The 27,908-nt window shown below is 39.9% G+C and overlaps 1 protein-coding gene across 7 annotated transcripts in view; it reads left to right on the forward strand.

Annotated features, from left to right (window-relative positions):
- LOC117419383 (tetraspanin-9) overlaps positions 1 to 27,908 on the forward strand; it is a 128,040-nt gene that overhangs the window by 48,774 nt on the left and 51,358 nt on the right. For 6 of the 7 annotated variants that reach the window (XM_034032089.3, XM_034032086.3, XM_034032088.3 and 3 more), the window contains one exon: positions 18,774 to 18,853. In XM_034032089.3, coding sequence (XP_033887980.1) covers positions 18,791 to 18,853 — 63 coding nt within the window. In that variant the 5' untranslated portion in view covers positions 18,774 to 18,790. Of the gene's footprint in view, positions 1 to 17,870; positions 18,854 to 27,908 lie in introns of those variants that run through there. The other variant, XM_034032085.3, reaches the window with a different exon arrangement.

Below are 27,908 nucleotides of genomic sequence, written 5' to 3' on the forward strand. Positions count from 1 at the left end.
TACCCTTCAGGAGTTTCTTTCTAGAAAAAATCAATACCTTACAATACTTTGGTCTGGAGCAGGCAAACATGCCACTGCCCCAAGGTAACTATGTTAGGCACACATGCCATTAAAACGAGCTGCTGGACCTGTAACTGTGGGAATCTTTCTAGTATACACGTCAGTACATCACCAGGGACAGAGTTCAAACTCCCTTCTTAAATGCAAAGTGTCACTTGACCATAACACAAAACAAAAATGCACAAGGGCTGAACATACAGAAACAAGAAATGTCTAGCATGACATTGTCAATATCTAGAGCTAACATGGGCAGCAATGGAGGGATACATTCCTCAACCGCCTCTAATCTCTTCAGGGAAGTTTGGGTGGGAATCTGCTGCAAAATCTGTTCTCCATAACAGATAATTTGCTTACCAAATTAATTAATACTTTGTGTGTTTCATATCCCAGTTGTTTTTATAGGGTGCTAATTAATTTAGGATGAAATGGCATGGCTACAGTTCCAGACTGGTGAATTCTGAAGCAGCAGACAAGTCTCGCACACAACTCTAAATATAGCATTCTCCTGTTCCGCAGTGTAGACTAAAGCCATCCTGAGAAATGTGTCAACCCCTAGGGGTAGCTAATTCACATTCAATGTAATGATTACTGTACGTTTCATGCTAGCAGAGTATACAAAGCAGTGACCACGTAACAATAACGTATTCTGGCACTGTGCAAATGTGCAATGTGTGTATATATTGTGACAAAGCACAACTTACTCGGGTTCGTGCCCCTTTAAAAATACGACCCAGAACAATGAAATTGAGTTTTAAGCGCTAGTGCGCTATTTTTAATAAACAAAATGAAACAAACACAAAACAACACCTAGCTCCTCTTGGAGCACTAACTCAACTTCCAGGAACACCCTTCCTAACACGGGACAGCTAAGCTGTTTTCCCGTCCTTACAAAAACACACTGGTGTCACACCGCACTTACTTCTTCTCTGGCTACTCGGAGACAGAGCACCTCTCCTGCCTCCTTCTACTCAGCAGCCTAGAGCAGACTGACTGCTCTCCTTATAAACCCTGCACCTGGCTCTAATTTACAATCATAGCCAGGTGCAGGTGATAATTAACAATAAAACAATTAACAGAAAACATTCCGCACATGTTTTTACTGCAGAGAGGTTTTAACCCCCTCCCTGCTGTCTCACACATCCCCCCCCATGTCTTTTCAAGACACCGGCCATACCACGGCCACCTCCCTCCACCCTTAAAAGACCACCCAGCCTCAAGTCCAGCAATGTCCATTGCCGCCCTCTTCCACGGGCGGGCTTGAGGATGGGTCGGTCCTTCTGGCGCTGCCAGGAAGGGACCGCAAACCGGCGACACGGGACCCCACCGGGCTAACAGGGCCGACCGAAGCGTAGGCCGGGGCACTGGAGGATGCCGCAGTGGACTCAGGTCTTCCCCTGGGAACTGGCGCAGTGATGTCCGATCACCCAGGGGGAGCGAAGCAGCTAACAGGGGGAGCAACAGCGACGTCTGGCAGCAGCCCAGCGACGTCTGGGTGCTCGGGGAGAGCGGAGCAGGTAACCAGTGGCAGAGCTGTGGCCAGTGCTGCAGACTCCTGGGCTCCAGGTCCAGCACAGGGAGGTCCAGGAAGACCGGCAGGGTGTCCAGGAGCAAGGGGTGAGGGACTGGACGCAGCGGCGCCGAACTGGACTGTAGGGGTGGTGGTCGGGGCTGTGGTGGAGGTATGCTTTTCACCTCCTCCCCTCTGGGCTCCGGAAGCGGTGGCTCCTCCCCTCTGGGCTCCGGAAGCGGCGGCTCCTCCCCTCTGGGCTCCGGAAGCGGCGGCTCCTCCACTCTGGGCTCCGGAAGCGCAGGCTCCTCCCCTCTGGGCTCCGGAAGCGCAGGCTCCTCCCCTCTGGGCTCCGGAAGCGCAGGCTCCTCCCCTCTGGGCTCCGGAAGCGACGGCTCCTCCCCTCTGGGCTCTGGAGCTGGAGTCAGCGGGGTACCTCTTGCTTGCTCCCACTTTTGGAGTAGCAGGTCTAGCTCTGTCGGCTCCGGATCCGGTAGCCCCCACTCCTGTCTCCACTTCTTTGTCTGCTCTTTCTGAGCAGCGGTGTTACGATTGATCATTGCGATCAATTCTTTAAAATCCATTTTCTGGGTCGTAGGGGTGCCCACACACTCTGCCCGCATTCTCCACCATATGTGACAAAGCACAACTTACTCGGGTTCGTGCCCCTTTAAAAATACGACCCAGAACAATGAAATTGAGTTTTAAGCGCTAGTGCGCTATTTTTAATAAACAAAATGAAACAAACACAAAACAACACCTAGCTCCTCTTGGAGCACTAACTCAACTTCCAGGAACACCCTTCCTAACACGGGACAGCTAAGCTGTTTTCCCGTCCTTACAAAAACACACTGGTGTCACACCGCACTTACTTCTTCTCTGGCTACTCGGAGACAGAGCACCTCTCCTGCCTCCTTCTACTCAGCAGCCTAGAGCAGACTGACTGCTCTCCTTATAAACCCTGCACCTGGCTCTAATTTACAATCATAGCCAGGTGCAGGTGATAATTAACAATAAAACAATTAACAGAAAACATTCCGCACATGTTTTTACTGCAGAGAGGTTTTAACCCCCTCCCTGCTGTCTCACAATATATATATCTTAAAAATCTATTTTTTTTTACTTTTTTTTCCTCATCCACAAAAGAAAACTTTTGTTACAGACGATTTATCCTATAATTATTTGTTTGAGAAATTTATAGAAATTATACATTTCCATTGGGGTATGTAAACTTTTGAATACAACTGTAGAGAATGGAAGTGTGTACAGGTAAGGCTTATGTCATTATTTGCTACAATCACTTTGTATAGTTTAATTAAGCAGGATCCGTTTAATACAGATGGTTCTAATTTAGAATGTACAGCCGTCACTGACTGACATGTTATACTATAAATACAATGTCTCATGTCTCAGCAGTGTGTCACATCGTGAGTCGGCAACCTTTATTAAAGTGCTTCAGTGGATAGAGATACAATGTTAACTGGGGGGAAAAACAACATATTTTTAAATAAACACATTCCCAGTGAAAACTGGAATTAACAGTGTTTATAATCCAGAAAGAAGGCAAACCTTCACAGGGCTGAATATTAAGAGCACAGTTTAGAAAAAGTGACAGCAGAGCTGCAGCAGTGTTAGCACAGTGGCAGAGTGCCATTTAAAAGGGTAAGAGCAGAGCAAAGGAAGGCACAGGGAGAGCTCTTGGCTCAAGGGGATGCTTCATTTTGACTTTGTTTAGAACTAATATTGGTCATCCTTGATCAGAACTGAGTGGTCTGCCAGCTGTGCCCTATAAGTAGCAGCCTTCCTCAGCCAGCACATGATTAGGGTGTACAGACTCCATAATGGCATCGTTTTGGACGTTGGATGGCGCAAGCCTGTTTCTCGACGTCCATTAAAAGGGCTGTTTTATTTCTGCTCATTAACATTTTTGAAAACACAAACAAACAAGAGAGACATGCTGGAGGAGATGCAAGGATCCAGCCAGCCTGCGGCATCATCAGCAATAATATTAACAGGGATAACCAGCCTTGAGGTTCAGTGACCCGAATCAGGGCTGTCTGTGCAGCAACCGTTCAGAGAGGACATCATTAAAAAGTAATTCATTGATGGCTGTGTCTCATCTAGTATAATAATTGTGTTGTTATCTATCCGTGTACAGTAGAAGAGATTTAGAGAGAGATATTCGAATGTTGCCTTGGCTTGCTTATATGCAGGGTTATTAATCTTTCTTGCAAGCTGACAGTGGTAGATCACTTTTATATGAATTTGCCACAACTGGTCTGCATTTATTAACATTGTCTATTGTTTGGGGTATACCGAGGTGGGACAGACAATTGGAAACACTAGTAATGTGTAGCATATACTGTAGAAGTGGGCTACATTCCCATCGCTGTATTCTGTGATATACAATATACAAACAGCATCTCCCTGTATACCCGATAGAGAAGTAGTATCTATTTTTTGTAATGCAATACAAACTAAAAGTCGATAAATACTTTTTACAGATAAAATTGAAATTTGGTAAATGTCTTTTACTAATACAGTTACAGTACAAATTGAAAGCCCTAAATTTAACTGATATTCTCACTGAAGGCTTAAACAAAAAATTGCTTTTAGCAATAAGCGTAGCATAACAGCCTCTTGAGATTGTGAAATATGAGGTACGTGTTGCCAGGCTGTGTGAATCGGAATTCTACTTCTATGGGTTTGCATTTAATATCTGCAGCACATATAAATGCCTGCAACATTTTTTAGGTGGTTTTATAGATGAAATAGGAATGAGGAGTGATAAACAGTAGCAACTTGCTTTATATATAAAAAATAAAATATATACTGTGTGTATGTATGTGTAATTATATACAGTGCTAGACTAAGGATAATATTATGGTATGCACAGTGTTAACCACACTGTTAATCCACTGCAGTGCTTTTTTACTATATCAGTAACTGCGGTATACTTTGTCAGAACCACTGTGCAAAATGTGTTCCATTGTGTTGCCATTGCTGTTTAAGCTGGTATAGAATTGAATTCCAATTTCAAACTTCAAGGTAAGGGTTAAGAGTGATAAATCAGGACAACTCATAAAATTGGGGTATCAATTCTAAAAGTGTGTGATCTCCTATAATATTGCTACAGTTTTAATGCAGACAAGGGATTTGGTAAATTCCTTTGAGAACCAGACCTACAGTATTTAATCAACCTTGTCAAGGGGCTTTAGAATCTGTGACTTTAGAAGCTCAAAATCACTTAAGGCAACCACTGTAAAATATCATGTTTCATGATTGATATCATTATACCCTTACAGGTTGACCGCATTAGAAACCAAGCCCCCCCCCCCACACACACACACAGACAATGCTCTTTGTCAAGGCACTGTATCCTTGACCTCGAGAAACCATCACAGTTTATGAGTAAACGTGACATTTAGAAAGCCATTGGCCAGTCAACAATCAAAGCTAAGGCTTGGCCCTGGTAGAAGTACATCTTAATTGAAAGGAAACTGTACTGTACCTTGGAATCTGTACGTGGACGTTTAAAGACTTCAGGGTGACATTCTCCTTCCAAACCACTGTGTCTAGCAGCTTCCATGCTGAGAAGTAAGAGGGGCTAAATTGAAAAACAGGTATGTCTTCGTCTTCAGTGTCATTATTAATTCCTCTTACCAGCCCTGTATCTGGTTCCAAGCCGCAGATAGTGACCTCTCCCTCTCGTCACCAGTGGCACATGCTTCTTCTGGTGGTCTGTGAAGAGTGGCACAGGATTTGTGCTCACGAAAAGATGATGCTGCATTTTCCAGCTGCACAACTTTTGCATCCTGTTGTAGCACCTGCTTTTCAGTGTTCTATACAGACATAGATAACACATAACCTAAACCTGCTGTGCCATTATAGCACCAGAAACCAGGTCTCAATACCAACCACTATGCCATTCCATAATTAGAATGTATAGGGGTTTGTAGCAGGGCGGTAGAAAAGCCCTGCTGTTTAATCATATTGTTTGTTTATTTTTAGAACGGGGGCTCCCCCTCCGCCCCTGTGGTATTTTATATTTGCTTATTGTTTTATATTTATTGATTATATATGACGGCGAAGCGCTGGTTTTGTTGTATTTATTAAAAAATGTATTTACGGCGTAGCCGTGTTTTGTTTTAAAATCCTCGTGGAAATGCGTGACTGGCAGCTGGCGATTATTGAATTAGCTGGCAGTCGCGCATAGTCAGGTCACCTGTTATAAAAAGCCTGCAGCTCTTCAACTCGGGGTGGGTGTTAGGAGCGAGAGGAGAGAAACAAAAAGAAAGAAAAAAGATAACGGATCAGTGAAGGCTGTTGCCCAGCCTGACCGTATTTATTTTGTGTTCGAGATTTATTTTTGTTTACTTGTTTTATTTCTGCTCTTCGAGCAAGTGTTTATTTTTGTTTAAATATTTTATTTTTGGATCTCTTTAAATAAAACGGCGCCCGCGCCACTGCACCATACCTTTTGTTTTTGTTGTGCCTTCTTCTGGTCTGACGTCACCACTCGTCATCCCTGTCACAGGGTTAATAAAAACATCACCTTTCCTTTCCTTTTCAACATTTATATTGACAGCAGCAGCTTGTGCTTTATTCCTCGTCTACTAATCTATCTGTCCACCTTTCTGTCAATCTCTTGCATGATTTCATGTTGGCCTGCAAAGTGAGCCCTGTGTGTTATCAACAATTAATCAAATTCAGTAATCGCGAGGACTTTTGAATCTGTTCTTTACAAAGCCAATTTAGAACAGTTTTACTGTGTCGCATTTTCTTTATTTCATTGAAATATACTTTAGAAAACGGTATTTAAATAACTAAAGCTTGGTAAATAGGTCCCATCATTTCTATATACTGTATATCAAACTGTAGCATAATGTAAGTACATCATATTCATGTATTGTCCTTACTGTGGAGTAGAGATGAATGAATATAGCTGGAAGATACCATATCCCTGTTGTAGATAGGTGCTTCTCTCATTTGCAGTATTATATATGACTACAGCACTTCCTTTCTTTCCTGTGTATTCAGGATACTCATATGCCGTAAATCAGTGGCCTGTCAATGGGCTGTATTTATGAGCTTGTTGAAATGTACCAGGGCATGTAGTGACCAGCCTCATGGCATCTTCTGATTGTAAAACTAAATATACAGGGAGCATTTTGCGGTTGTGCCGACAATGGCTTGAAATAATAAAACGGTGAGGTCTGATTTTTAATTTGGTCCTAAATAAAATGCCCGCTGTGATGTATATTCAGACAGCTGCCTGGGCTGGGACTCCCAGGACGTTATTGAACTGGAGACTGCCTTGTGCTGGCCAGCCGCATACCCTGGTCAACCATGACTGATTCCACCTTGTAAATTATTCAGCATGGTATCTTGTGTAACTTAATATAAAAATGTATTTTCCAATATGCCACTTGCAGCCACTTTTCATTCCTAAAATATATTGAAAGACACAGTCAGTCAAGGAATCAGTGTGCCCTTATTACAAGCCTGCAATGGGAAACCACCTTAGTCGAGACAAAAGGTGGCTGTGACCCCTGGTTGTAGTTCTAGCATGTTTTGGCGGTACTGTTTGATGCCTCTCGAGTCAGCGCAGGGGTGGTAGCAGTGGGCTGAGCCTAAAAATAATTGGACATTATTAAATTGTGGAGAAAACAATAAAAATAATTGGTGACCACTAAATTTAAAAAAAAAGCGCTATAACCACAAATGCAGGCAAGCCTCTTTTGCACAGTGTTTAAGACACATGCACTGCGCATGGTCGCTGGTTTGAACTCAGCCGCCGTCCCGACACATTGGTGCAGAAGCTCAGGATCTCATAGAGGTTGGTGTTGGTGAGATGGGTTTAAAAGCTCTATATCCACGACTGCAGACGATTCTGGCTCCTTTGCTCTTTTGAATAGTATTTAAGATGCTCTCTTGTGGTGTAGGTACTTGCTGATGCATAAGGATTGCACGCATTAGGAAATACATCAGCTTTAGGTTCACTAGTTAGAGCTTAAATAATTCATATAAAATATATATATTTCCATTCTGTTAAACATACCGAAACATTGGGAAGTTGGCTGTTTTTAGCAAAACATATCCATTGTGGTCACAGCAGTCACAGAACCCGTGAATTTGTTTCCACTCAGCATGAAAACTGAAATTGGTTTCAGTGCAAAGTTAAAGCAGTTAGCAAACATCAAATAAAGGCTTATACTTGCACAGAACTATACAAAAAGTGGCAAAATTACGTTCTAAGCAACTAGCAGAGCATTATCTCAAACAATTTAATGAAAGTGGAGAGAGCAGCTTTAAGGAGAAGCAAACGTCAAGTTATCCAAAGGCTTATGTGCAGAAAATATACCTCTGCATACACTTGATAATGCAAAACCTAAAGGAAGGACAGTTTAGAGTTCTGGAGAAACATGAACCCCAGCATGTTCCCCTGCGGTGCTTAACCTGTCAACAGTGTAAATGCAGAACGATCCTTCTGAACTTTGAATGTACATCTTGTTATACCAAAAGCACAGCTGTGTTTAAATAGACATTCACGAAAAGGATATTGTAAAATTCTCAATTTACAACCAGAATATTTATTTTAAAAAAACTCAGTTTCAGTGTACTGTTAAATACAGGCGTGCTCAAATTTGTTGGTACCCCTCCACAAAAAACGAAGAATGCACAATTTACTCTGAAATAACTTGAAACTGACAAAAGTAATTGGCATCCACCATTGTTTATTCCATATTTAATAGAAATCAGACTTTGCTTTTGATTTTTTATTCAACATAATATTGTAAATAATAAAACAAATGAAAATGGCATGGACAAAAATGATGGGACCGCTCACCTAATATTTTGTTGCACAACCTTTAGAGGCAATCACTGCAATCAAACGTTTTCTGTAGCTCTCAATGAGACTTCTGCACCTGTTAACAGGTAGTTTGGCCCACTCTTCCTGAGCAAACTGCTCCAGCTGTCTCAGGTTTGATGGGTGCCTTCTCCAGACTGCAAGTTTCAGCTCTTTCCATAGATGTTCGATAGGATTCAGATCTGGACTCAAAGAAGGCCACTTCAGAATAGTCCAATGTTTTGTTCTTATCCATTCTTGGGTGCTTTTAGCTGTGTGTTTTGGGTCATTATCCTGTTGGAGGACCCATGACCTGCGACTGAGACAGAGCTTTCTGACACTGGGCAGTACGTTTCGCTCCAGAATGCCTTGATAGTCTTGAGATTTCATTGTGCCCTGCACAGATTCAAGGCACCCTGTGCCAGGCGCATCAAAGCAGCCCCAAAACATTTCTTTGAAAGCTTCATTTTTTCGTCTGTGAACATAGAGCTGATGTGACTTGCCAAAAAGCTCCAGTTTTGACTCATCTGTCCAAAGGACATTCTCCCAGAAGGATTGTGGCATGTCAATATGCATTTTAGCAAATTCCAGTCTGGCTTTTTTATGTTTTTCTTTCAAAAGTGGAGTCCTCCTGGGTCTTCTTCCATGGAGCCCACTTTCGCTCAAAAAGCGACGGATGGTGCGAGCAGAAACTGACGTACCTTCACCTTGGAGTTCAGCTTGTATCTCTTTGGCAGTTATCCTTGGTTCTTTTTCTACCATTCGCACTATCCTTCTGTTCAATCTGGGGTCGATTTTCCTCTTGCGGCCGCGCCCAGGGAGGTTGGCTACAGTTCCATGGACCTTAAACTTCTTAATAATATTTGCAACTGTTGTCACAGGAACATCAAGCTGCTTGGAGATGGTCTTGTAGCCTTTATCTTTTCACAGCTTCTGTGCTTTATTCTATGACATACCAAAGGCATGCAAGTATACATGATAAAATAGCTTTTAATTTCATCACTTTTCAGGAGGAATGAAGCATTATTTCAGTGAGCTGTAAGGGTACCAACAAATTTGAGCACGTCTGTATATAAATATATATATATATATAATCTCAAAAAGCCAGCTGCCCAACGTTTCGATATGTTGTACATATCTTTCTCAAGGGAGCCTACAATATACTACAATACTACAATATTACAGTATATTACAATATTACAGTATATTACATGAATAAATATATTGTTCAGATCTTTGTAGCCGTGACCATTCCATGAAATTGTCTATTTTTAGCCATGACTGTGCTGTGATTTTTACATATTTTTACCATGACAAATTCACATCCCTAGTCATAATACACCATTTTTTATTATAGTTGACCTGTTTATGAACATAAAAGAAACACTAAAGGTGTTGAATCATTGCTGAAACAAGCCTCAGTTCTAGTGTCTAAGAACACTCAGCAATTCTTTGATGTGTATATTTTAAAGAATGCCATACATATATGAACTGATCCACTATTTCATGATTTAGTAGGTCCTTCAAATAGTATTAGTTGTTCTTTGATGATGATGAGCTCCAACAGGTGACAGGCACTTAAAGTAACTTTAGATGGTGCAGGTGACACCTAGCCAGAGGTTTTGGGAGAATTACAGTGGAGAGGTTCATGTTTACGAGAGAAAAAATCACAAATTTCCGTCACAGTCTTTTGAAGTGATTTTTTTTCTGGTGCTTTTTGTCCGTTATAAATCCAGAGTATTTTAATGATGTCACGCAAGAGGTAGGGATTAATAAAATATTAACATGGAATATGACTGTGCATATTTAAGACTGCAAAGCCGGGCAGTGCTTTGTGTGCAATCTGAGTCTTTATTTATGTATTTTTTATATATTCAAAAACTTCTAAGCCAGTTTATGACTGCCTCCGTTTGATTTTTCCAGTTTGTTTAATTCTCTAATTTAAACTGAAACCGTGGGTTTCACTTAGATCTTGTGGGCTGGGGGTGGGGATTACATTCAGTCGCATTGTTATTTGTCCCTATAACAGGGCGAGGAGCCCTGTACATGATTATTTGTTTATTTTTAGAATGGGGTACCCCTCCACCTCTGTGCAATTTATTATCTTGTATTTGTTTTGTTTTAGTAGTATTTATATTATTATTATTATTATTATTATTATGATTTATTTATTTATGTTTTTGTTATTGTTTTCATTTAAATGTGTTCTGGCAGAGGCGAGGTCGGCAGCTTGTGCTCTGCCAGTAGTATTGAAAAAACCTTGTGGTAATGTGTGGCTGTCGGCTTGTGCGCTGTTAAACTAGTCGGCAGTCACACGTAATTCATAAACTCGTGCAGATTGTGGCCGAGGGGTAATAGAAAAATTACTAGCTAGTTAAACCCCTCGGCCTCGGTATATAAACCTGCAGCGCTCTCAGTTCGGTTTCACCAAACAACCATCCCTGTCACAGTACCTCACATTATCATTTCTAAAGATAAAAACAATGTTGTTTCTGATGATTTGTATTCCCAAAACATTCCACTAATGTTCCTATTCAAGACTTGGTGTCTCTTGGTATATCTAAAGAATGTTCTCTTCTCTTCGGACTCTCAAGAAAGAAGTTTTAAAGTCCATCAATAACTTTTAAAACAAAATCTGCAAATAAGATATTTCATTGACAGAAACGATTATCATTCTTACAAACAGTACTTTTTTATATTTACACATCCTCTCTTAATTGTACAGTTGTAGCTTAGTTGTGCTTTTTAGTGTTTCGATTTCACTCGATAAATTGGTAAAGTTTCTAGGAACCTTGGCCAGCCTCCAGACCTGCTAATATTGTCTTTGAATTTCCTCTTCCCAGCTGAGATGCTTCTCTTCAAAAGATTGTACCAGAGGTATAACTCGGGCCAGGTTTCACTCCAGCAACCCCATATCACTTCGCTGGAATGTCCATTCAAGGAGGTTATTTTAGCGTTAATGCTTACCACATGTAAATTAAATCTGTAGTTAATCGAATAAATGGGCTCGATCACGCTAGTGTGGATAAATAATTGGACACACATGTCAAGAAACAAGTGTTCATAAAGACATTTGCTCCATTTAGTTGTATATGTTAGAGAAAGACTACAATTTATAGATTACAGATTTTGGACTGCTGTAGGCATTTTAAAGTCCATAAACCCTGCCCAGATAAAATCTGGCTGCAATGAATACTTTGGGGGGGGTGTGTGTGTGTGTGTGTATATATATATATATGTATATATATATATATATGTATGTGTGTGTATATATACACACACACGCACGCAATTTCGACTATCATATATTATCTGGAGTTTGATGTATTCTGTGATGTACTATATATAAAAGCTACAGTCCGGTTCAGTCACAAAGAGTTTGACAATAATTTGTAGCATTCATATAAAACCAGTTTGAAACTGATTTCTCCAGTTGTATCTACTAGTTAAAATCTACTAGTGTTCACTATTATCTGCTGTATTATTGAATTGTGGTTTGTCACACTTGAGAATTATTGTATTTCTTGTTCTTATTGTATGACTTATATTGTAACACTTGAATGTATTTGTATTTGCTTGCGATTGTAAGTCGCCCTGGATAAGGGCGTCTGCTAAGAAATAAATAATAATAATAATAATAATAATAATAAAATCCAAAAAGCAAGACTAAATACACTCATGACGGGATTTCGTTTTCTATCGATGGGCCCCACTCACACTCCTCTGCTCCATTTGTCCTTTAGCAGGACAGATTGATAAGAGTTTAATGCTCATATATCTAATGCTCTAGTGTCCTGTGACCTGTTTCCATGAAACACAGTGTGGGTAGGTTTGAGTGTGTGTCAGATTGCCTGCTTGGCGCCACTGTAGTATAACCAGGGGAGCTACTGAGCCGAGAATGCTGATATAACCACATACCTTAAAGGCTTGAAATAGTCCTTACTTATGATGCATCCATGAACTTTCAAGTGTGAAGTGGTATGACTCTGTTTAGCTCTCACTTTTAGGTTGGCGTACATACAGTACTCTTTGGAGATGAGCATGCATGCTAAATTTGAAGAAAAATAAGAAATAAATTGAATAATTAAAGTGTAGGCATTTGAGTCCACCTGCAGTCGAGCACTGTAGTATAGCCTGGTAAATAATAATAATCTATACAGAAATAAGAGAACAAAAATAATAAAATATGAAATGTATATTAAATATTAAGAAAATGTAGCTTGCTCTAATCTGTCGTTTTACTATAAATTGTTGTAAACTGTGTTGCATTGTTATAGTGTTGTTACAGTGCAGTTAAACTGATTTAGCTGCATTTAACCGCTATTTTAAAGTAATTAATACACTTCTGTACTTTTTACAGCTGGTTTCACAGACCCTGATTGGCTTTAGTCTTGGACTATCTAAAATAACAGTATAAATAGTTAATCCAAGATTACTGGCAATTGGGGTCTGTGAAACCAGCCACTAAAGTTATACAGGGGCTTTATTACATGGTTAAACCTACTGATCTGTATTATCCTTCCCACATTTTCTTGTCCTCAAGCAATTATCAATCAGATGTACATTAATGTCACGCTCTCAAAACCGTTGTTTTCCCTCCCACTCCTGGCCTGACATTTCCACGGAGTCTAATGGATAGACCTCAAGTTCTCCGAATTGAAAGGTGCCTGTGGTTCCCACTGATAGCGGCTGTCAATAAAGAAGCTCAGTTATAATACAGTTGAGTGTCCTCCATAGTTTGAGAGACGTGGTAATTTTGTTTAAAAATGATAGCGCAATTACAGTATTTGAACAACAGGTGGCAGCAAGCATTGGATTCCATGGGATTCAAAGGTAAAGCCATATTTAAGTATCTCAAAGCAGTACAAGGTGACTCGAATAAAGGGTCTTGCATACAGCCATTAGTTGTATTTCAGAGTTCAACTGAATTTATTGTGTTTGGTCCCTTCATGTGAAGTTGCAGCCATTATTTTAAAGTGTGAAATCAGGATTTGGACCAGGTTCTGGTAGATAATAGCCAAGAACAATTCCACGTGAGGTCCAGATCCACAGAGGTCCAATGCAGGCTAAACCAAACCTGATACAGTAATATCATTTTACTTGTGATCTGATCCAGTCTTTAATGAAAGCATACCACAGTAAAACTGTAGCAAAGCATAGTGTGTTAAAGTATTGTAAGCACATTCAATTAATAATTTTAAAACCATGGCAAAAGCAATGATAAACTGCAAAAGTATAGTTTGAATTTACCTTGGGTAAATCTCACAAAATCATATTCAATGTGAAAGAAAATATGGGGGCTTATTTTAATATTGTGACAATGGTATCATAATTCAAAATCCATTGTGTTGCCATTGCTGGTAATTCTGTGGTCTACTAATTAAGAACAAAAGAAAGTTTACAACCAAGAGGAGGCCATTTGGCCCATCTTGCTCATTTGGTTGTTAGTAGCTTATTGATCCCAGAATCTCATCAGGCAGCTTCTGAAGGATCCCAGGGTGTCAGCTTCAACAACATTACTTGTTCTGCTATGGTTCCTTCAGGGTAATACACTGGTAGTACAAAGGTAACCCAGTGGTATGTTTATTGAACTTTTCTGTAGATTAAACTACCAAACTAATTAAAACCAGTAAAACACCAAAATCTGAAATGTCAGAAAGAAATATTGCATATGGAGTTCTTGAGCAACGGGCAAAAAAGACTAATTTCTTTGATCACCTGAACTCAGGTAGGTCCCCAGGCAGTTCTCCAGATAATTAAGCTGTCTGCCATACCACCCACACTCTTAAATATCTCAATCTTCTTCGAAGGAATTCATTGAATACATTATGACGCAAGTAGGTACCATACATTTAAAAAAGAAAAAGAGACTAGTGTTCTCACCCGGAAAAAGGAAATGCAGTCTAGCTTCAAACTGTTCTCTCCCCAATGGCTCTACAGACAAATTGCTGGGCTTAATGACACATTGCAGGTCTGACCCACAGCTTTCAGGTCAGCTGATATCTTTGCCAAAAGCAATAAATCCTGGAGGCTTTTCAGAGTGTTTTCAATTCCCTTTCCCCTGTGAATTTTAGAATTTAAAAAAGGAGAAAAAAGAAATTTCCATCAGAGTGGGAATGTCTGTTTCTCCCTTTCAAGAGTAAAAGCTGTTTTTAAGTTGGATCTAGGGCAAATTTAGGTGTCACGTAAGCAACTTGAAAGGCTAAGGTTTTAGGATATTTGTAACGCTGAATTACTTTGGACAGTTGGCCACAAAAAGGAAAGGATTCTATAGCAGAATCCCTGCTTTCCCAGTCATCCCTCCCTTGGGTGTTAAACCATGTTAATTCTTAGCAAATTGAAGCTACTTTGGTACACCCCTTAATCTTGCAAGTACAAATGGAGCAGGATTTTTTTTTTAATGTTCGTTTCCTCTGCTAAGTTTAAAAAAAAAAATGCTGTCCTGTACAATAAAAAAAAAAATATATATATATATATATATATATATATATATATATTTTACATTTTTGTTTTGCTTGCCTGAGCAATAGTTTAGCTTGCAGGTGACATTCATAACCAGTTTGCAGCAGGTAAGAAGCAGGTCTGTTTCGTTAAAATAAGTTATTTCACAGGTGGGAAAGAGCTTGTGTGCCTGCATCTAAAACACTGTCTCTGGGGAATGTAACAAGCCCAGTTAACAAGGTCTGGCACCCAAGTATAAAGAACTATGGGAATCTTGAGTGAATTAATGCTCTAGCACTCCAGCATGTCAGGTACTGTCAGAGACTGTTTAACCTCACCTCACTACAGCGTACCTTACAAGACACTGAGTGAGCTCAAAGCGTTTACCTGCAGAGCTGGCTTTTGTCCTGCACACAACTTATCAAACTTGCGCTTGTGACCCACTCACTGCAATTGTATTAACCCCCACTTTTTTAGCAATTAAATTTTGCTACTTTCTTACTGGGAATTTTATATTTTATACCACTGAAAAATAATATGCAGTACAGAACTATAGCATTGATATTGAAAGTACTGTTAAGTATTAATATGTAGCAGTGAGGGAACATTCTAAATTGGGGTGAAAAACAGGGGTACATAAAGAGGGCCCATAACTGTGTACCACTCCTGCGTCCCACCAGCTGTTGTCTAGCTGTTTTGTTTTACAGAGTTTCTTAGAGAATAGCTGGAGGATCAATTCAATTAAGACAAGATTCAAGCATCAATGACCTGCATAATGAAGGAATTTCATAACAAATGGATAGATCGTCCGAGGGTGTTTATTGAATACTGTTTTTTTTTTGTTTTTGTTTTGTTTTTCTTTTTTTTTTTTTAAATTTAGTCGTCGCCAATTATTTTTACCCCGGTTTTCACCCCAATTTAGCATGCCCAATTATTATCTGTATCCCCGGCTCAACCCCCCCGCCGACTCGGGAAACGGAGGCTGGAACACGCGTCCTCCGAAACGTGCTCCTTCCAAGCCGTCATTTTTCGCACTGCAGATCCACAGCAATGCCACCAGACCTATAGTGCCGGAGGACAACACAGATGTGGCGGCTCCGCTGCAGAGCCACAGGCGCCCTATCGGCCACATGGGGTCGCTGATGCGCGGTGAGCCGTGGATTCCCCTGCCGACCTAAGCCCTCCCTACCCGGGCAGCGCTCAGCCAATTGTGCGCCGCCCCCTAGGAACTCTCGGTCACGGTCAGCTGTGACATAGCCTGGATTCGAACCTGCGATCTCCAGGCTATAGGGCACATCCTGCGAGGAGCACCTTTACTGGATGCGCCACTCGGGAGCCTATTGAATACTGTTTAACCCACACATAGTTCTTTTCCACACAGCTCATTGGTTTTTTTAATCAATAGTGCCTGCATAATGACCCAACGGAGCACTCATTTATGCCTGTTTCCAACAATGCAGCACACTAACATTGTGTGGAGTGTGGAGTTTAGGGACCGAACGCAGCAGATCAAAGGACAGGGAAGATGGGTCAACACAAGTCAGAAATATCTCTCAATGACCTGGTTTAATTATTCACGTCCCACTGGACAGAAATACACTTACTTGTATACTGTTAAAATGAGTTCATCAGTAATCGCACACGAGTACATCTGGTATGCTGTGTGCTGAATACTCCTTCACTTCTCAAAATACACTAGCTGCTCTTCTGCTACAGACAACAACAATATAACAACATTAACCCACCAGTTTCGAAAGAAATTGAGGATCGGTGCAAGTCCATGAATCAAGTTAAGTATGATAGTTGTTTTGTTTTTTTTTAAATAAAAGGGTAGGCCAGGGGTGTACCCAGTCAGTACTCAGTCCCACCCAAATCTGTGCCTATGGGAGGTCAAGTTTAGGACAAAAATGCTATTTTTAAAAATGTTGCAGGCTTTATGCAAAGTAGTCATTGTGATGGTATGTTTGGGTGGGATCTTCCTCTCACACAACGAATCATGTGCAAGCCGTGTTTGATTGACAGCTTGTGAGGCAGTTAACGCAGATCTTTTGAAAGTCCCAGACGTTTCAATATTCCAACTTTATTTTAAATGTGAAGTTTTTTAAGCAAACTTGCAGAATTTAGTAGTAGTGCAGGAGTCAACGTGGCAAAACAAATTAGTCTATTTAATTTTGTTTTTAAAGACAATGGACAGATATCTGAAAGTTATTAATTTACATCTACTTCAGCAGTGGAAATGGCAACAAAATTAATGTCGGAAGAGAAAATGAGCAAATCGACTGGATGATTCATTTGTTACTTCATTTGTTACTTTGAAGTTCTGGATGAATTTGGTAAGATAAGTAAGTAACGGTCGCCTATCCCTCCAGAACAATTAAAAAATCTTTGCCATTCATCACATTAAATCAATGGTGCCATGTCTGCCCGTGGTGGCCTTACACCTACATACTGTAGAGTGTTAAGGTAGGCGTTTCAAAAGTTTTTCCCAACCTTTTTTTTAAATCTACAATTAGGGAAAAATAATAATAATAAAAATAATATATAATAATATCATTATTTATAATATCAGCATAATTCATCGACTTAAAGATGAGGACTCAAACACTGAATGGTGACCATTGCAAGGTGTATCAGAACTAACTCAAACACAGAAAAGTGCAGGGTACACATTGCTTCTTGTTTTCCATGCTGGCAGCTACAGCAAGTCATATGTGGTTTTATTAATATACACCCTCCTAACTGTTCTTATATTCCTGTTGCATCCTGATTTTTTTAATTCACTGATGGCCTCACAGACTCCCTGACGTCCAGAGAGGGCAGATGGAAGAGCTGAACTTGTATAGTCAAAGAAAACTAATGATAAGCCTATTAAAGACATTGTATCACAGAGGCGGGTCCCTGGTAGGGGGGTAGCATTCTGATTGGCTCGCCCCTTGACAGAGGGGAGGGGCTGTGAAAGGGGGAAAGGAAAAAAAAGCAGGGCTCTATTACTAGATAGTTGGGATAGGGATTTCTGAAGGGAATGCCTAGTAGATGCAGTTGCCTGTAATAGCACATCAGCAGCAGTGCCACTGAAGGCACAACGAGTCTGGGATCGAACAGCTGATTGCTGATTGAGGGGGCTAGGATAGCAGAAGCAAGCAATGCTGGAGCAGGGAAGGAGCTGGGAGAGAAAAAGCAAGAGAGAGTGAAGCCTGGGAAAGCCTACAGTGACCGAAAAGGACTGATACAGTCACTTTGGGATGAATAAAATAAGTAGATGAGTTTCAAAGCTCAGTGGCAGTTTACCAAGGCAGGGTGAAAAAGGAATTGTGCAAGTTCTTTATTTTTAAAAAAGTATACCCTTATTTTTAGTCCTGCAGGACTTATCTTTGTATTGTGTTGGACAGCTGCTCTAACAGCACAGAATCTGTGAAACAGCTAACAGTGCAGAAAGACACCTAGAGAACAGAATTTGGAAGCGTTTGCATTGTGTGTGTTTGGATACTGGTTTTAGATTGAGACTCTCCACTAAGCAATAGCAGCAGCAACAAAAAACAACAGAAGCAGCATACAAAAAATATTCATTGTGGATTGTTGTTTTTCTGTCTTTTAATACTGAGACATGGTAGAGAGTGAAACTGAGAACTGTGCAGCCACGCAAGACCATGGAGAAGTCAAGTAGTGAGGACTCGTCGATTCGTCGTAGCCCGTCTGTGGATAGCCGGGACAGTGACTTTGCTAGAGCTTCCACCTCGGGCAGGGAGTTCGGAGGCCGTGGCTTTACAGCTGGTGCTTTTTACGGCTCAACCGGCTCCCGCGCGCAAAGTCACACTGGTGCCGCCACCGCAGGGGCAAAGAGAAATAAATACAGTGCGCCCAAAGGCAGCAAGTACCTGGTCTTTTACCTGGATCTATCCTTTGTGTTCCTTTTAGAATTCAAGAAGTGCAACATGGCAAGGGGTTGTCTCTGCTGTTTGAAATACATGATGTTCCTCTTCAACCTAATTTTCTGGGTAAGTAAACTTGTATGGCTTGATTAACTCTTGGTGAACCTGTTTGGTTAAAAGTAACATTAATTCCAATATTTTCTTTATATGCAGTGTTACAATCCTGTTATGTTGTTGTAATAAACGATAGTACTTTATCAACATGCAAGATTTCCTTTCCAGAAGTTTAACTGTGGTGTTTAACAGAGGCCCATAGGATCTGTTCTATATTTAAGGTTAAATCTGTTTAAGTTCTTATTTCCTGACCTTCGTAAGCACTTCTTTAGATTACTTTTGGCAACCTGTCTCTCTAGGCTCAAAGCATTTTTTTGAGTGTTTATAAGATGTTTATAATATGAAACCTTAGAAAGGATACTCTTAATCGTTCTTATTTTATATTGAATCGCCTTTTATTCTACATATTATTTAATGCAAATATTGCTTATATGTATTTAATGTGTGTGGCATTCATATATTTGTACATTTATGTGCATGACTGCAAACACACACAAACTGAAAACAAAACATACAGAAGTTGCTATCTCCTGCCAGGGTGACACAGGAATAGTGATGTTATTTCTCATTATTTGGCAGGGTAAGGAGTGCACGTACTGTACCTAGTAAAAAAAAAAAAAAAAAAAAAAAAAAAAAAAAAAAAAAACAAGCAGAAGCTTATTCTTTTGTTGGATCTGTTTGAATTCCACCTTTACTGGGATTTTCAGCCTATTTCGCACAGCCACAGAATAGTTTAACGGATGATTATGGGCTTAATCGGCAGGCACAACAACATTTGCAAAGTGAGTTTGTGCAGTGACCTTTATATAATCCATTCCATCCGGAAGTCAAAAACCACACTGACACAATGCATATAATTCGCTGCTTGATATTTCAGTCACCCCTAATCTAAAAATACAGTCTGTCTTTTAAACTGTGTATGCAAGGATGACTGCAAAATCAGAATTCCTATATCTTTTTTTTTTTTTTTTTTTTACTGCTTGTGAGATGCTACAGTTGGGCAGTTGTCTTAGTAAATAAAAGATGGCATGCATTATAGAGTTAATGCATAATGATACTTTGGGAATGTCAGGTTTACTGACTTTCTGTGCCCCAGCCCTGTCACTCCATCCTGCCATGAAGCTGCATTTGCATAACCCAGTGCCAGGTGCTTTGTCCATCCCTTCCTTGTCCACCAGGCAAGAGGGCTCCACAGGGCTTACACTGGTAACTGGAAACACAAGGTAAGCAGCGCCAGGAACTCAAGGTATTTCCATACGGTCATCTATAGCTTTCAGCAGTTGTTCTTGACCATCTGGCTTTTCTGTCATATGGAGATTAAAGGAGTCTGAGCTGAGGGTTAGGGCAGCTTACAGTATTAATTGTGCGGCCGGGATTGCTATAATTCTGATCTTGCGGTGAAGAATATATAGGGCAAATTGGTGGGTGCAATTCTGCAGATAATGTTTCAACAGAAACTTGCCTGTTGTCTATTGTTAACTCTCCTTTGCTACCGAGTTGGTAATGAGAGAACATTATAAATGTTGTCATTTCCTGTTGGTGTCAGTTACCCGATTCTCTGCATCAAATATGCACGCTCAGAGTTTTCTGTCTTCAAATGCGCTGTCTTCATAAGATCCCACATTGAGCTCTGTGTAGTCATTTTAAATTCAAATGTGTTGATTGTGCTTTTTGAGCTACTGGTACCATCTGAAAAACATGTATTATTTATTATCCCCAGCAGGGAATAGTGTGAAGGCCATACATACAAAATGCGCAAGTCACAATTATACTTATATCTGTATCTTGAACCGCTGCGCCAACCGTGATTAAACTTGGTATGGGCATTCCTGTGCACACAAGGTCTGGAGGGAGTCATGGTATAGTTGCTTTTGCGTGACATCCGATTGTTTGGACTAGGGAAGAATATATTGCAGAACCTCTATTTACACACTACTGAATTCAGGCTGAAAATGTCAAATTTGATCAGCTTGTGATTTGCATGTGCTGGAGCTCAGATCTAACACATGCATCCTAGGGCAAAGTTATCATTATTTCCATAGATTTTAGTATATAGGTAGTAAATCAAAAATCAGTACATTGCACTCCTCTTCAAATGTCAGTAAAAATTGACAGTTTTATACTAATGTATAATTCTTTGGGGTCTGATTATTACATTCTACTACCGTTTTGCCATCTGTTCAATCAACTTCAGTAGAAGGCTGAACTTGGTTGCTTTTTTCTTAGTTTGTATTCCTGAAAGGTAAATTTAGCTGCAGGAGAAAAAGCCTTGGCCATTGAAACCAGTTTGTCCTTCTAGATATCAAACAGTTACAGCCACTGTACTACTGCATTGGAAGAAGTGAAGCAATCGGATGGCTTTTTTTTTTTTTTTTAAATGTCCAGTTCTCATATGTTCACCATGTCAAGGTAACGGCTAACTGAAACATACAAAAACTAAATTAAAAAACATTATCTTGAAAATTGTGTAAGATAAGCCTGCATATAATATAGCGCATACACATTTCTCGGGCACATACAAGGTATTTGATGTATTCTATGCGGTTTTTCTTAATGTTTTTAAATAAAGCATCTCATAGTCATTTCTTGAGATACATTTTGTAGTTGTAAAGTGTTGTGTTTTTTTTTTAATATAAAACCAGAAGAGCCGATGCTCATTATAAAACTGAACTATTGTCCTTTAATTGAAAAGCACACTTCTAAAATAAGTTATATGAAAGGAGTTTGCAGAGCAATAATAAACTAATATTTACATTTCATTTCAGTACAAGGCATCAAAACAATTTAGTTTCTTAGTGCTAGAGTTTTAAAAAAAATGTTAAAAAAAGAAAGCAGATGCGTGCTCCGGAGTTGAACCTGAAGCGATAATATTAAAAACACTTAAGCAGCTGGAGTGTTTCTACTCTGAGGACCTATGCAAATACACTCAAGTCTGGTAGTCTTAACACTCTGGTGGGTTTTATGCAGTGCAGAGGAAGAACTGACTTTAAAATCAGAGTGAGAAAGAAAGAGAAACATAGGTGAAGGAATATTCTGTTTTCAACCTGCAACCAAGGCCATTTCTATGCAAATAAAAGTATGTTGGCAGCTTTACAGCTTGTTAACTGGGTGTGGCCCAGAATTTAGAGCAAATAATTAGGAATCAGAAGCCATCTCAGAGTGCCTCATTCAGAACCAACAAAAGATGATGGGCTAGCCTGCAAATGAAAACAAAATAAATATTGAAATCTCACAAGCTAGCAGACATTTAAAAAGTTAATCTTCCTTTTTGAATGGCAGGTGAAGACTGAAATTATGACAAAAGCCCCTAATGTGCTGCGACTGTGCCAGCTCGGATTGAGAGCTAGCTTTACTCATTGACCTGGCATCTCTGACTAGTGCTGTCAGTCCTAATTGGAATTGTGTGAATGGTTGAAGCTTCAGTGGCACCTAAAGAGAAGCAAGGCATTGGGCAAGTGTTTAGAGATGGAAGACTGCAGCAAGCAGCCTAGACTTTTATAATGCAAGGGTTTTTTGGAGGTGATTTTCTCTGTGCTGCTTGGGATGCATGCATAACTGCTGAATGACAAAAAGCAGAGTATAATGCACTGTCATCATACTGAATGTGGTCAGCAGCAATAATTACAGAATTGAGTCTACTGACGCTTCAAGACTGGGGCTTTTACTCAGAATGCTGTATTATTCTGGCCCTTGGATTTAAAGATTTCTTTCCTAGTTTGAATGCCAAACCATTAGAATGGAATGTCTCTGGATATTGATTATGTCTCAGTAGGTCTAGGGGTTGGGTTCTTTTCTTAGCTTGCCTTTTCATCTTATAGGTGTAATGGATAATTGTACGGAAGATTGCATTCTATGGCCAAGCTATTGCTTTATTTCCCTGTGTATTGCCTATAGAAATACACTTAAAATGCTTAATTCTTTTTTTTTTTTTTTTTTTAATTTAGTTGTCGCCAATTATTTTTTTTGTTGTTTTCTCCCCAATTTAGTGGTGTCCAATTATTTTGTTTAGCTCAGCTCACCGCTACCACCCCTGCGCTGACTCGGGAGGGGCGAAGATGAACACATGCTGCCCTCCCGAAGCGTGTGCCGTTAGCCGCCTGCTTTTTTACACACAGCAGACTCAACATGCAGCTACCTCAGAGCTACAGCGTCGGAGGACAACGCAGCCCTGGGCAGCTTACAGGCAAGCCCGCAGGAGCCCAGCCAGACCACAGGTGCATGGTGAGCAGAGGACACCCTGGCCGACCTAACCCTCCCTCATCCCGGGTGGCGCTCGGCCAATTGTGTGCTGCCCCCTGGGAGCTCCCGTCCTCGGTTGGCAAAGGAATACCATGGACTCGAACTAGCGACGTCCAGGCTATAGGGCGCATCCTGCACTCCTAAGTGAGTGCTTTTACTGGATGCGCCACTCGGGCGCCCCCAAAATGCTTAATTTTTGCACCTGTTTCAGGTATAACCCCGCTGTCAGCTTGTGATTTTATGCAACCCCTGTTTCGGGTATAAAAGCGGTTTGACACAACCATGTCTTTGCTGCTGAGGCATGAAGCAGTGTAAAACTGTCTTCCGTGTACAACGGAGGTTACTGCACACAGAAGAATTAATGCTCATCTTGTCCTAACCCCGTGATTTAAGATATACTGCTAAGATAGCTGATACGGAATTTTGCAGCCCTTAAAAACAAATTACCTTTAAAGATGCACCGTTTCCAATCAGCCTGAACAGGGGGTTCCTGGTACGTGCACCTCTGTATTATTATTATTATTTGTTTATTTAGTAGACGCCTTTATCCAAGGCAACTTACAAAGACTAGGGTGTGTGAACTATGCATCAGCTGCAGAGTCACTTACAATTACAGTATGTCTCACCTGAAAGACGGAGCACAAGGAGGTTAAGTGACTTGCTCAGGGTCACACAATGAGTCAGTGGTTGAGGTGGGATTTGAACCGGGGACCTCCTGGTTGCAAGCCCTTTTCTTTAACCACTGGACCACACAGCCTCCAGCGTGTATTGACTGATTCCTTCTCTAGTACACAGAGATACAGATAACCCAGCATGGGTTTAGGAGTTTAAAATCAGGTGAGTTGCATGTATTTTTCAGAAGATTTTCTAATACATAACTTTTTTTTTTATTACTCTGAAAAGGCTCTTTGATGGTGATGTTTGAGCATAAAAAGCAGTGCACTTGCTTGATTATTGGCCTGAGTACATTTGACCATTTTTAATATCACAATGTGAGACGAGTGGATAAACAGGAAATGTATCTGTATCCAAAATCCATGGGTAACTCCCTCCAGTTGTGTAATTCAAATCACACAATGTGCTTAGGGCATATGGATTAGTAAACTGCATAGGAGTAGAAATGTGTTTCGTAAATGCATGTCCATACCGATTCATTGATTTGAACAACATTTAAGGTTCCACTCACTAATGAACCAGCCTGATGTCCCAGCATGGTTGAATTGCTTAAAGCTGAAAGCCACTTTGCCACAGGAGTTGATCCAGTCATCCAGTCTTGATTATGCACACAATGGTAGAACCTCATACTGTGGCTCCTGCCTTAATTTGTAAATGTCTTTTAAAACATCCGTCATTGCTGGCAAACCAGCGTGAGTCCACCTCAACTGTTGTCATGCCACTAGGAATGATTTACCAATTAAATCATTTTTAAATGTCACTTTATGTATTTTAGTGACATTTTCACTATACATAATATTGATTGTCTGTTACAATATGTAGTTGTAAATGTTGTTTGAGATGCTTCACAAGATATTCTGCTCTATTTTATACCAGTATTTGTACTACATGCCTGTTCCATGGGATATTCCTATTCATTACCATTATTCTGAATCCACAGAGCCTATTGGATTTCATATATTATCTCAAAGCTTTTATGAATTTTCTAATGACTGAGAATGAATTTGTTCTGTGTTTTTTTTTTTTTTGTGGGTGTATTATTGGGTGCATATTGACATGTTCCCGTCTAATTATGGATAAGGCAGTAATGTAATCCTGAGTAAGCAGAAGGACAAATACGTTAAATAGTTGTAAGTGCTGGGCTATCTGAATTTGGGTTCCCACTAAAGTCATTTTGTAATCTCTTTTACAATCTTGTTCCCGTTTGGTGATTGTGTGCAGTTGTTAATGCAGTTAGACAGGAGCTGCTGCCATGAAGCATCACAGCAACAACATTTTACCTGCAGGATTGCAATTGCCTAACTTAAAGCTACAGTAAAAGTTACTTTCCTTGAGAGCACGGTATTCATTATTTTCGGTTTAAGTGAAAAATACTGTAAGAGGTACTCTTGAATATATATGCCATGTATGACCTTTCCCGTGCCTTTTAGGATGTTACATATAAATACATAATTTGAAATGTTTTTCTTTTTACATAATTGAGCTTTCTAAACAATTCATGCTGTTGCTGTGGAATATTAAAAAAAAAAAAATTCTATCATCTGATTGTGTAATAACATGCTTCATCCTCATCTTATTTGCCTATAATTGGGTAGGGAAAATGATATTTTTTTTTCTGACCGGCTGGTTAGAGTGAAGGACTTCCTTTTGTAAGTTCCTCTGGTTGAAGTTCAGAGTGGTGTGGGCGTTCAGTCCCTCTGCAGATTTTAAATGGATGAAAGACATTCAGATGAGATTAGTCATTTTGTCAACAGGTAGGAACCTGTCAACTGCATCATGTATTTTTTATAATGACATAAAGACATTTTGCGTACTGTGAATGTAATTGGTCGAATAATTTAAGGCTGGTTTACAGCTTTATGTGCTGACAGAATAGAAAAAGCTGACTGAATAGGCTGAGGTGGAATGTAAATAAGAGATCCTGTTAGTTTATTGGTACCTGAGGGGTAGATCAAAGTATAATATAGTGTCATGCTTCATATACATGCCTAATGTCACGCAGACATTCACGTGTTAATAAATCCGTTGGATAATGCGGGTGACAGAAAGAGATCCACCATCATTTTCATTTGACATGTCCGGCTTGGTGCCCACCTGATGACCCCACGAGAAACCATAAATTAAACAATGCAAAATGCCAGCAGCACCATAGGCCTGTGCCATTAGCTGATATATTATACAAAGGGTAATGAATAGGCAATAGATGGAACTATCCAACCATCAGCTGTGTATTTTGTAATGAATTGTATATCAAAATATGAATTGTGGTACCATTCTACCAATGGCTCATTGTAGCTAGCATTGGGACATTGAAGAAAAGTACAAGTGGCATTTGAGTCAAGCCCCATCCCCCACTCCCTGGGACACCCCCCAGAGGACTGAGACACACATCAAACCTGCTTCACTAGGCATTGCTTATCTGAAGCCTTTGAAAGACATGGAGTTATGCCTCTAGGCTGACTGGGAAATCCACTGACAGTCTCCAATGCATTGTTTTTTTGTATCTAAATTACACTGAAAGCATGTATTGATGCCTCAGTCAATTGGCATTAGTGTTGTGTTCCCGCTCACCCTCCTGGTGTGCATATTAAAACCAGAACTAATTAGCAAGCGTCTTGCAACATAAAAACAAGTTACAGTCCATTTCGATCAGTTAATTCAGCAATTGAATTTACTGCGGCAATAAAGCTGAAATGAAATACACTGAGGATATTAAAAAGTTACTGCTACATTAAAGCTTTTAAAGAGGTTTTTTTTTTTTTTTTTTTAAAAAGAGAATAGCTTTTTATTATCATTTACTATCCCAATTTTTAACACTTGATAAGCAACGTATAGGCAGTAAATGCTGCAGTGACCAACAATGCTGTTCGATTATGGACCCTTGGTTTCTGTTTGCTGTAGTCTGCCTTTGCTCTGAGCAGTATTCTTCATTCAGAAAGAGACCTTGCTGACCAGTTTCTTTTCAGTTAGTTTTTGGCTTGAAGGACAGAAACTGCCTGCTACTGCTTGATAGAAGATAGGCAAGCTCCTTCTACTCCCTGACACCTTCACGCTAACTGTTATACCTCTGGAAGCAAAATGAAAAAGGAGATTTATGAGGTGACATCATTCATAAACATGAAATATTACCGTATAAAACCTTTATAGGGTCCTGCAACTTTAATAAACACAATTGGAAATATCTGCAGGTGGGAAGCCCTACAGACTGGCATAGATACATCTTCTAAAATTAAATGTATATGTTCTTCATAGAGCTCAATATAAACAACAATTAAAAACTGGCACTGGAATGTATTATATCAAGTCAAGGTCATTTCCAGGATACTATTTATAATTTCTTGCTGCCACTTGAATATAATAAATATGAGGATGATTTCCAAAGAAGGCGTTTTTTTTTATCTGATTTTGAGCACTGATAGTGGGATAGTAAAAAAAATAAAATAAAATAATTGTTGGTTACCACTTTTGAACAATTTTGAAATACAAAAGATGACTTTGAACTTGGTGACCCAACAAACCAAACAAAGCCTGTATAAGGTTGGTCATATACATTTTCCCCAGGTCTGCTAATTGTTTGATTGCATTGTATGATGCCCTGCTCCCTAAATAACCCAAAGCAGCTGCCCATATAGCTAGTGAAAGTACTGGAAACAAGAGAAGCCGATGAAAATGTGAAGGTAATGCAAAGTCCTCTTGACTGACATGCTGTATCAATTACTCAAACCTGCTGCGGTCTCCGATATTAATGAATCATGTTTAAAAAATGCTGAGGGAAAAAATTGCACGTTGAGCATAATTAGAAGCAGCAGGAATGTATGTTGGGAACACTGGAATACATTCCAGTGTTGTCGCTAGCGCTGTTGAGCGTAACGGGCCGTTATGTTGTTACCTGGAAAAATGACGCTGTATTCAGGCCGTTACGCTGTGTTTTCAGTTTGCATAACGGACAAAAAATCTCCATTTCTTTCACCGCCCCTGCCACCCGCTCCTCCCACTACCACGCTGTGAAAAATTCCTGGTGAGAACCCTGCATTCATATCTTAGTAATTGAATAATAAATATATTGCCTTTCCATTTTTTTCGTTATATTTCTGAGAGATAATAAATTAAATTAGTATATCTTGGACTAGATTCTCAAAGCTATTTACTACAA

This window comes from Acipenser ruthenus, chromosome 14 (assembly GCF_902713425.1).
Source record: "Acipenser ruthenus chromosome 14, fAciRut3.2 maternal haplotype, whole genome shotgun sequence".
Taxonomy (NCBI): Eukaryota; Metazoa; Chordata; class Actinopteri; order Acipenseriformes; family Acipenseridae; genus Acipenser; species Acipenser ruthenus.